At 42.9% G+C, this 12,047-nt stretch overlaps 1 protein-coding gene across 1 annotated transcript; it reads left to right on the top strand.

The window, feature by feature from the left end:
• The first annotated feature begins 1,195 nt into the window (after positions 1-1,195).
• LOC143283253 (DNA polymerase III PolC-type-like) lies at positions 1,196-7,452 on the top strand. Its single transcript, XM_076589428.1, has 3 exons — positions 1,196-1,792; positions 3,687-4,032; positions 5,054-7,452. Exons 2-3 carry the CDS (start codon positions 3,693-3,695, stop codon positions 5,614-5,616), a joined length of 903 nt encoding a protein of 300 aa, XP_076445543.1. The 5' UTR covers positions 1,196-1,792; positions 3,687-3,692; the 3' UTR covers positions 5,617-7,452.
• The last annotated feature ends 4,595 nt before the right edge of the window (positions 7,453-12,047 follow it).

Here is a 12,047-nt window from a genome sequence, read left to right as displayed (position 1 = left end):
ATGATATGGCACCTCGTGTTCTGGTGCCACCTGTCCCTCCCTGGGAGTTAACAAAAGCAAACGTCAACATATGTGCTTCTGACACAACAAAAGGAGAATCTCCACATATAATAGCAGCATCTGTCAGAATTGAATTAGAAGAAAATTTTGATTATCATTTAAAAGTTTACACTGATGGCTCGGTCCTGGATGATAGCAGTGCAGGATCTGCTTTTGTCATTCCTGACCTAAAAACAGAAAAATCATATTATTTAGGTAAGGGACATTCAATTTTTACAGCTGAATTGGTGGCCATCCTTATGGCTTTAAATCATCTTGTTGATATACCAATCATAATAAGTAATATCCTATTTTGAGTTGATTCTCAATCTGTCTTAAAAGGTTTGCTCCTTTTTGAGAATAATCAAAGAGAAGATTTATTTTTTGAAATTAGGTATTTATTGCACTCCCTATTTGTGAAGGGTACAAATGTTGATTTTTGTTGGATACCATCCCACACTGGATTCCGTTATAACGACCAAGCAGATAGGGCAGCAAAAAGGGGAGCAAAAAATCATATAGATAGTATAAAAGTATATTGCCCATTGTCATACAAGGAAATAAGCAATATACTAGAAAGAGACTTTTATAGGTGCTTGAATTCAAGTCTAAAACCTCGTCAGTTGACTCTCTCAGACTTTGGTCCGATTCGCAGACCAATTCTGAGCTTAGCTCTCAGACTATTATCAAATTCATTACGGACCAAGTATTGTTCTAATGTCAAGTGTATATGCTTTAATAACCTGACAATTGAGCATATAATTTTTCACTGTAGCTTGATGAAGCCTTTTGTACACGAAAGTGTGTCTTCACAAGTGACTGAGAACGTTGATGTTTTTGACTTTTTGCATTCATTATCAGTTGTTTCGCTTGTCAGTTTAACGACTTCTCTTTTACGAAGTCCTTTAAGTAATTTCCTGTAACTGTATTTAGAGGGTTTTTGTTTTGTTTGTTTGTTTGTTTTGTTTTTCTTTCAAATTTCACCCACATTTTTACCCTCATTTGCCCAGTTTCCCCAAACCCTCCATTCATCCACATCTCCCACCCCTTCTAACAGATAATACTCAGATGTATTCATAAATACTTTTACAAAATGTCTTCAATCACCGATATGTGTGACGGGACATTAAACAAAAAAAAAAAATAAAAAAAAATTAGCGTCTAGTCATTGGTATGAGTCGATAAACCGAAGTCTTGTGTGCAGCACACACCTGGCGCACTGAAAAAGTATCCATGGCAACACATGTGTTGTCTTTTGGCGAAATGCTGTAGAAGAAATCCATCTGATAAGTGCGTTGGGTTATAAATGCTGCCCAGCAGATGTTGTTTTAGTGTATACTGATGGATTTGTCCGAACGCAGTGACGCCTCATCGAGAAACTGAAACCGAAACCGTTTTTTCTCCCTCTTTTCTTCGTAATAACTGTTCTCCATGTCATGTGACAGACAACTCCTTGAAGAAGTGAAAATACATATTTTGGGCCTTAACTGTGTTGCTTTTAGCCCAGTACTTACGACCCACTAACTGGTTGGTTTATCAGAGAGACGATATCTGGCTCAATAGGTTTTCCTTGATTTCCTACCGGTCAGAGGGGCCACAAAAGTTGACGTGTAATACGAATGTCAGGTTGTCACCAGTCGTTCTCACAGAGTGCTTCTGTTGACACCAGATCTTGAGCCGTGTTGGTGTGTGCTTTCAGTGGTACTCGTTGTGAAACAGTTTTTCTGTACTGTTCTGGGATTCTACATTCAAGGTTAGTATCTGCTTCTGTCCGAATGTATATTTTCTTTTCTTATCTCTTGCTGTCTGTGTCTGTCTCCGTACTGCAAACAATATGGCATGCCTCGTTGATCTGAAAAAGAAAATTAAGTCCACTTTATATTTTGCTGTCCTGAATTAGATGATTGAGACACAAATACATTCCGTCGAGCTCTTATATGAGTCCAAGTAATTTTCAGTTGGTGCTCATTCTGTCTTCAACAAATGAAAACGTTAGGCTTTTTCAAATCCTGCCATGTGTATTTTATTTAGTCATAAAAAAGACTTACTTGTATGATAAGTTAACCAAAAAGACAGTATTGCTTGTGTGTACATGTAGTGAGATTTTGTGCTTAAGGTATCCACACAAAAAGCTTGCTATCACCCCTTCCATAGCCTTATTGAATAAACTGTCCTTATCGTTATTTATCTGTTTCTCTCTTACGCTTGTCAAATATGTTTCAATTATTATTTGGGAGTCAGTCAGTGACAAGATTGATTATCAAACCGCCACTGATAGCTAAAGCGGGCCATAAGACTAATTCAGTTCACCATTATCTGTATCACGATTCAACAAATGTAAACGATCCGTCTTATGAAGTCACCCGCACCCCTCGTTTCTTTTTCTTTCTTTTTAAAAAATTTTTTTTTTTAAAGTAGGCTCATTTCCTTTTCAGGGGCAAAATTGTAACCAACCCAGTCATATACACAGAATTATGGCACATCCAAGAGTCGATCTCTTCAAGTCTAGTCTTATCTATTCATGATGATGCTAGTGGGGTTTGATGTCATAAAGTTACCCCTAGAATTCATGAAATAAAAATATGCGTGTGTTCGAGAAAACCAGCTAGGAACTTCTCCCAAAGAAATGATACAACACTGTCATTTATTAAAAGCACTGTTTCTGACGACATGCACAAGTTTCCTTAACTGCATTCTTCTTCTTACATTTCACACAAGGCATACATGGCATTGACAAGTTTCTCCAAGATCTTAAAGAAAGACTAACTGAATGCAGATGACAGAACAGGATTTTTATGCCCGTCAGTAATACCGATATATCTAATTCTTTACAGAATATTAAGCATTGTCAAACACAGACCGACAGGTAAAGCACAGCTATGGCAGCAGCACTTACAGCATGTTACATGGTGTTCTCAACTATGTAGCAAAGACTGACACTTACAGCATGTTACATAGTGTTTTCACACAGCCATGGCAACAGCAAAGACCGACACTTACAGCATGTTACATGGTGTTCTCAACTATGTAGCAAAGACTGACACTTACAACATGTTACATAGTGTTTTCACACAGCCATGGCAACAGCAAAGGCCGACACTTACAGCATGTTACATGGTGTTCTCAACTATGTAGCAAAGACTGACACTTACAACATGTTACATAGTGTTTTCACACAGCTATGGCAGCAGCAAAGACCGACACTTACAGCATGTTACATGGTGTTCTCAACTATGTAGCAAAGACCGACACTTTAAGCATGCTACATAGTGTTTTCACACAGCTATGGCAGCAGCAAAGACCGACACTTACAACATGTTACATGGTGTTCTCAACTATGTAGCAAAGACCGACACTTTAAGCATGTTACATAGTGTTTTCACACAACTATGGCAGCAGCAAAGACCGACACTTACAGCATGTTACATGGTGTTCTCAACTATGTAGCAAAGACCGACACTTTAAGCATGTTACATAGTGTTTTCACACAGCTATGGCAACAGCAAAGACCGACACTTACAGCATGTTACATGGTGTTCTCAACTATGTAGCAAAGACCGACACTTTAAGCATGTTACATAGTGTTTTCACACAGCTATGGCAGCAGCAAAGACCGACACTTACAGCATGTTACATGGTGTTTTCAGACAGCCATGGGAGCAGAACTGAGAAGGGGCGGGGGCAGCCGCGGTGGTGCAGAGGGGGTTGGTGACGCCACCCCTCCCCCCTCACACAGACCACAACCCCGTCATGTTGTCAACCCCGTCATGATGTCAGACCTCATCCCCCTTCATGGTGTCAGACGTCAACCCCGTCATGGTGTCAGACCTCAACCCCGTCATGGTGTCAGACCTCAACCCCGTCATGGTGTCAGACCAAAACCCCGTCATAGTGTCAGACCAAAACCCCGTCAGGGTGTCAGACCAAAACCCCGACCTGTGAACACTGAAGATCGCCGCTTTGTGTTCTTCGATCTGGAGACCACAGGCTTGGGTACGGCGTTTTCCTTCATGCAACAGGCTGCATGTCTAGGTTTCTGTCTGTGTGTCTGCTTTGTCTGTCTCTGTGTTTGGGTTATCTGTCTGTTATGTAGTACAATACAATAAATATGCAATGGAAATAACATGATATATAAAATGTGATACGATGTCCTGTGTGGTGTTCAGTTCAAGGCAACATTATGGAAGGCCAGCAGCACTGACCATTGTCACAAAAAATTTTCTCTTCAAATAGCAACACAAAGCATTCAGAAGAGATATATTCTCTCCGCAGAGCAACACAAAGCAAGCAGCACAGATATATTATCTCCACAGAGCAACACATGACAAGCAGTACAGACATATCTCCACAGAGCGACACAAAACAAGCAGCCCATGTATATTCTATCCACAGAGCAATACAAAGCATGCAGCACATATATATTATCTACACAGAGCAACACATGGTATGCAGCACAGATATATTATCTACACAGAGCAACACATGGTATGCAGCACAGATATATTCTCTCCACAGAGCAACACAAAGCAAGCAGCACAGATATGTTCTCTCCACAGTGCAACACAAAGCAAGCAGTACAGATATGTTCTCTCCACAGTGCAACACAAAGCAAACAGCACAGATATGTTCTCTCCACAGTGCGACACAAAGCAAGCAGCACAGATATGTTCTCTCCACAGAGCAATACAAAACATGCAGCACAGATATATTCTCTCCAAAGAGCAACACAAAGCAAGCAGCACAGATATGTTCTCTCCACAGAGCGACACAAGACAAGCAGCACATGTATATTCTATCCACAGAGCAATACAAAGCATGCAGCACAGATATATTATCTACACAGAGCAACACATGGCATGCAGCACAGATATATTCTCTCCACAGAGCAACACAAAGCAAGCAGCACAGATATGTTCTCTCCACAGAGCGACACAAAGCAAGCAGCACAGATATGTTCTCTCCACAGAGCGACACAAAGCAAGCAGTACCGACCATTGTCATTTTCTCTCCACAGACCCGACCTGCCACATCACGCAGATCGCTGCACAGAGTGGGCAGGATCGGACCTTCAGCAGTTTCGTGCTGCCCGAAAAACCTATCTCCTTGGAGGCTCAAGCGATCACTGGTATCACGTGCGTCGATCAACAAATGTATCACCATGGCGACGCTGTGGAGTCCCTCACCATAACTCGCGCCCTTGAAGCCTTCATCGCTTTCCTCGGCGAGGAGCCGGTTGTGCTGATCGGCCACAACATCAAGACCTTCGACTGCCCCAGACTGCTGAACGCCCTGACAGCGTGCGGTCTGGTTGAACGATTCGGGAGGGCTGTGCACGGCTTTGTGGACACCCTGCCTCTGTTCAGGGAAATCTGCCCACGGGCAGCGAATCACCGGCAGCCCACCCTGGTCCGGCACTACCTGGGGAAGGAGTACCCGGCGCACGATGCCAGGGAGGACGTGAAGGCCCTGCAACAGGTGGTGGACAGGGCCCGCCCCGGGCACGACGTCTTCACTCGTCACTCCTTCACCTTGGAGCACATCATCGAACTTCAACAGTACCACGCAACCTGGGCCTGAGCAAGGTCAAATACCTGGCGGGGAGGGGGGAGGGGACCCACAGCAACACGTGGTGCACACGTAAGCGTTAGGTATTGTCAGAACTGTTTAGGAAAGGTGAATCATGTTTGTAAGCATACACATGTGTATACTTTTATTTTCCTTTCAATCATGCGCGAATATTCATTATCTTAAACGCGTGGTACACATGTAAGTGTAAGGTATTGTCAAAACTGTTTCAGAAAGGTGTATCATGTTTGTATGCGTACATGTGTGTATAATTTTTATATTCCTTTCAATAATCATTATCTTAAACGCGAGGTAAACATGTCTGTATGTGTGCACGCGTGTATAATTTTTATACTCCTTTCAATCATGCGCGAATATTCATTATGTAACACAGCGAGCTTTTGTGTACCTTTACGGACCAGTGATGTTACGTGTATTCTTCTATTTCTTCTCGCTCGTAAGCTGGACACCCCAGTCTCTGCGATGAAGGCAGCTGTACGCGGCTGGTCCTCCACTGACACAGCCGTAGAGCTTCCGGGTCACTGGAGTTGGGTCGTGTCAGTACCTCTTCCTGAGCACCTCATGGAGGGGGCAGGACTGCAGCAGATGTTCTGTTGTCTGGCTGTCAGTCCCACAGGGGCACCGTGCTGAGTGACCAATGCGGAATGCAGTGTATAAATGGTGGTTCAGACGGTTGTGGCCTGTCCTGAATCTGAACACTGATACCTGTTCCCCGCCTAGTCAGCAGGAAGTGTGGGTCTGTCATTTTGTGGTGTAGCTGCTGTTGCATCCACTTCTTCTGTTGCATGACCTTGATGATGGTCTTAACCTCACTGGTGGACCTATCCACCTGCTCTTGTGTAGTGTTTTCCTTCGATGTTACATGTGATTTCACGTGCATGCAGTTTTTTCTACTCCCTTTGAAACAGAAAACCATTAAACAACTGACTGTGACTGTCATGAGCCTGTCAACGTTGTCTGTGGGAAAATACTAGGATATATTAATGGCTGTTTCAATTATTTCTTAACTGGTTGATTTTCTACTCAGTCAGATTTTGGAAAACTTGCAACACTGAAACAATGTTGCTGAACCGGACTGATGTCAAGAAACCATTCCAGCTGTTGCCGCTTACATCTGTGTTGGTAAAGGGGGAGGTAGGTGGTAGAATGATGAACTCACTCAGTACGGCCAGTCCTCCTTTCTCCTCTACACAGACCCCTCGGATGTCCAGTGGGTGTCTGAATGACCCAACCTTTAGCTTCCGTCGTCAGAACTGTGGTATTCTTTGTCAACATTCACCTCTTCAGTATAAGAGCGTTCCGCTTGCAATATTTTGATGATGGTAATTGGGATGAAACGCTGTTAACGTCGTCTCTTTCGCATGAAGAGAGCTCTTGTCTATCAATGCAGTATCCGTGTGAGTATGGATGCCAAACCTGATCGAGTCTTTTCTCCCAACGTTGGCTGGAAAATCAAACGGAGTGTCTAGTCATTCAAATGAGACGATAAACCGAGGTCCCGTGTGCAACACGCACTTGGCGCACTGTAAAAGAACCCATGACAACATGAGTGTTGTCCTCTGGCAAAATTCTGAAGACGAAATCCACTCTGATAGATACACAAATATACATGCATGCGCTCCAGGTCTTATTTGCCAGTTTGGTTATGCTGTTCATCAAATGTCTGCAATATTCGTTTTTCATCCGCTTATATTTGATTGCTGGATTCATTTCATTATATACAGTGTTTTACTAGCCTGTACTTTCACGAGTTTGACATCTGTTTGCTATGGGCAATATGAGTATGATTGTTTTTTTCATGTTTTAAGAAATAAAACAATATATACATACCGATGAAATCAGTTCGCTTTTCTTTCCCCTAACATATGCAAGCACGTGTGCGCGCTACACACACACACACACACACACACACGTGCGCGCGCACGCACGCACATACACACATATATAAATACAGTCATGTTCATACGCAAGCACACACACACACACACACACATGGAGGTGCGTAGCCTCATAATATTGACAGTTCACTGTGGACATCAATGAAGGTGTGTGGTTTCATGACAATGACAATTCCCTGTGGACAATGGAGGTGTGTGGCCTCACGACAATGACAACTCCCTGTGGACAACAATGGAAGTGTGTGGCCTCACGACAATGACAACTCCCTGTGGACAATGGAGGTGTGTGGCCTCACGACAATGACAACTCCCTGTGGACAACAATGGAAGTGTGTGGCCTCACGACAATGACAACTCCCTGTGGACAATGGAGGTGTGTGGCCTCACGACAATGACAACTCCCTGTGGACAACAATGGAAGTGTGTGGCCTCACGACAATGACAACTCCCTGTGGACAACAATGGAAGTGTGTGGCCTCACGACAATGACAACTCCCTGTGGACAATGGAGGTGTGTGCCCTCATGACAATGACAACTCCCTGTGGACAATGGAGGTGTGTGCCCTCATGACAATGACAACTCCCTGTGGACAATGGAGGTGTGTGCCCTCATGACAATGACAACTCCCTGTGGACAATGGAGGTGTGTGCCCTCACGACAATGACAGTTCCCTGTGGACAATAACGGAGTGTGTGGCATCATGACAATGACAGTTCCCTGTGGACAATAACGGAGTGTGTGGCATCATGACAATGACAGTTCCCTGTGGACAATGGAGGTGTGTGGCCTCATGACAATGACAACTCCCTGTGGACAATGGAGGTGTGTGCCCTCACGACAATGACAGTTCCCTGTGGACAATAACGGAGTGTGTGGCACCATGAAAATGTCCAGAAAGAAAGAGTAAATGCTTACCATAAAGTTCAGAAAGAGAGCAACCCCACTAAATGCTCACTGTAATGTTCAGAAAGACAGAAAGCCCACTAAATGCTCACTGCAATGTTCAGAAAGACAGCAACCCCACTAAACCCCCCAGAAAGAAAGAGAGCAACCCAGTAAATGCTCACTGCAATGTTCAGAAAGAAAGAGAGCAACCCCACTAAATGCTCACTGCAATGTTCAGAAAGAAAGAGAACAACCCCACTAAATGCTCACTGCAATGTTCAGAAAGAAAGAGAACAACCCCACTAAATGCTCACTGCAATGTTCAGAAAGAAAGAGAGCAACCTACTAAATGCTCACTGTAATGCTAAGAAAGAAAGAGAGCAAACCACTAATTGCTCACTGCAATGTTCAGAAAGAGAGCAACCCAATAAATGTTCACCGCAATGTTCAGAAAGAAAGAGAACAACCCACTAAATGCTCACTGCAATGTTCAGAAAGAGAGCAACCCAATAAACGTTCACCGCAATGTTCAGAAAGAAAGAGAACAACCCACTAAATGCTCACTACCCCACTAAATGCTCACTGCAATGTTCAGAAAAAGAGAGAAACCCACTGCAGTGTTCAATAAACGACAGCCAAACGTGTTTATTCTCGATTGTTATGTTTGTAAACAAAAGATGTGTACGGACTTCCCGCAACACACACATTGGTTTTCGTTTTTTTCCCCTTTCCTTAACTCTGGTCTTCCTTGTCAGTTTTTTTCCTTGCTTATATACTGAACGCACAAACACGCACAAGGGCGCGCGCGCGCTCTCTCTCTCTCTCTCTCACACACACACACACACGCACACACACACACATTCTCTCTCTCTCTCTCTCTCTCTCTCTCTCACAAACACAGGGGCACACTCATACTCTTTCTGACTGTCACGCACACCGACAAACACTTTCACTCGTACGTGCACACACATTCGTTCACTCGACACATGCACACACGCACATACACACAAACACACACTCTCTCTCTCTCACACAACCACACACACACAACAGAAACAACAAAAAACACTACACACAACCTTTTGTCATCATCCCTGTACTGTTTTTCTCTCTCCATCACCTTCGTTGTCAGAGACAGACAGACAGACAGACAGACAGAGATTCGGAGGAGACCGAGAAATACGACAGTAACATACTGTGATACTTTGTGCACAGCAGCTAAATGCGTCAAATATATCCATAAAGAATTACGTAACTACTTCAGCAGTTTCACTGTCTTCGATCAAACGAAATTTCGAACAACGCCTACTTGTTCAAAACGTTTACCAGAGTGTTAAATCGTCTCCGAACTCCTTCTTGGAAAATAAAAACAAATAAATTTCAGCAGTATAGCGGTTATAAAATAATGGTCAACGGTATCGTTTGAACAGATAGTAAGGTCAGCGTTTAAAATAACAACAATTCAACTTCTAAAACCAACAAGCTGATAGGCTTCAAGGGACATAATTCAACTGAAACTGAACAATACTTGAAAGGAATCACGAGTGTCGAGCGCGTCGCGCCTGTGTGGTACAACAGAATCCTGACCGCCTTCTTTCAAACACTCGTATGGAACTAAAAGGCGTGGGCGTGTTTGTACGAGTGTAATATCAAAAGTTTACGGATATATTCTAGGAATCAGGAGAAACGTGGGCGTTTCTGTGTGAGAATGCAAACGAAAGTTGATGGATATACACTGTTCACAAAAAGTTGAGGAGCACCTGGGAACTTGCACAGTTTTCTTCTTAAGGGCAAGGAGAAATGATTCTGGATCATTGGGAAACAGCGATAAGCCCAGATGCAGCCACGGTGATGACTGCCACTCATAACCAGAGATGCTGTAGCGCATGTGTGCTCCCTTTTTTTTTCGATCCAAAACTACAAATTATATAATGGCTATAATTTGTGGCTGAAACATCGATTTTTCAAGCGTATTTTTCAAGGGGTATATATACCTCCCGATAGTGCTACATACCTCCCGATAGTGCTACAGTTCATAGCGCAACGCGTCGTTACCACTACATCCTAGAGTGTTTCGCGTCGGTATCACTGCTGTTTTTAGTTTTGTCGTATCAATAGCGCTACGTGTCAAAACGCGCTACTTTACGTGTCAAAAAGCGCTACGTGTTAAAATGCGCTACTTTACGTGTCAAAAAGCGCTACATGTTAAAACGCGCTACGCTACGTGCCTGAAAACGCGCTACGCTACGTGTCAAAAAGTGCTACGGGTCAATAGAACTAAGTGTCGATTGCATTTAAAAAAAATTTTTTTTAATCCAACCTATGGTTCTTTTTCGCTACGTGGCAGTAGCACTACCTGTCAATATCGCTACGTGTCGGCAGCGCTATTTTTGCCAGCCTCCCAGACACTTACCCCTAAGTTTCACTGGCGCTGTATAACGGATGTAGCATGCAACCAACGAACAGCCTTGCACTCAGTGCAGTGCAATCCGTGACCACTGTCTCCCCGTTCTGTGTGCTTCTCCCTCTGAAGGAGGGAGGGGGGTGGAAGGGGAGGAGGGGGGCGGAGGGTGGGGGCGTGGGGGTTCGGGGTACTGGAGTCTGAGGGTGGAACAAGAAGAAACACTTTGTAAATACTTTGAAAAGAAATTTACCATTATATCCTAAAAGATTTGTTTCCATCTTTTACAACAATAACAAACAAGAGAGGCAAGGCCTTCAAGACTCACTTGTGATACACTTAAAAAAAAAAAAAAAAAATCCAAGCTTTTTATGTATTGAGTATAATTTCAAAATGTAATGTTTAAGATGAGAAAGATCAGTTTAAAGCAAATTAACTCCCCTAGCATTACAGAGTAATTTCCCTTTTTTACTGTCTGCACCAAAACGTTTGCAAAATAAATAAAATTTCCATGCTTAGCAAAAGAAGTTCCTGTTTGAACAAAAAATGATAATAATGACTGCTCTAGCTGTTGGGTCAGAATATCAGATCAAAGTGCCAAGTTTAGAGAATACAAAAAATATAAACATAACAGTAAATGCAGCTTGCATATAATTAGGCTTCATTCTTTATTTTTTTGTGCCCATCCCAGAGGCGCAATATTGTTTTAAACAAGACGGCTTGAAAGAACTGAATTTTTCCTATTTTTATGCCAAATTTGGTGTCAACTGACAAAGTAGTTGCAGAGAAAATGTCAATGTTAAAGTTTACCACGGACACACGGACACACAGACACAGACACACACACACACAGACAACCGAACACCGGGTTAAAACATAGACTCACTTTGTTTACACAAGAGAGTCAAAAATCAAATCCAGTTTAGCGTGATTGCGACACTTTGGAGACGACTCCCTTTGAAATATATCTTAAGGTACACGGGCAGTATGATGTGATGATAATAACAATAATAGTAATAGTAATGGATACTTGTTGAGGGAGCTCAAAGCGCTTAACAATAAACATTAAACACTGTAATACACACACGCAATAACTTACAAAAGGTACTGAAAAGAAAAAGAAAAAGATTTAAAAGGCACAAAACATATTCAAAGACTACGATTATCACATTATTCAATCACACACACACACACACACACAGAGTGAGAGAGAGAGAGAGAGAGGGGGGGAGGGAGA

Source organism: Babylonia areolata, chromosome 6 (genome assembly GCF_041734735.1).
Source record: "Babylonia areolata isolate BAREFJ2019XMU chromosome 6, ASM4173473v1, whole genome shotgun sequence".
Classification (NCBI taxonomy): Eukaryota; Metazoa; Mollusca; class Gastropoda; order Neogastropoda; family Buccinidae; genus Babylonia; species Babylonia areolata.
The sequence above is the reverse complement of the archived record's forward strand: the minus strand, read 5'-3'. Positions and strand labels throughout refer to the sequence as shown.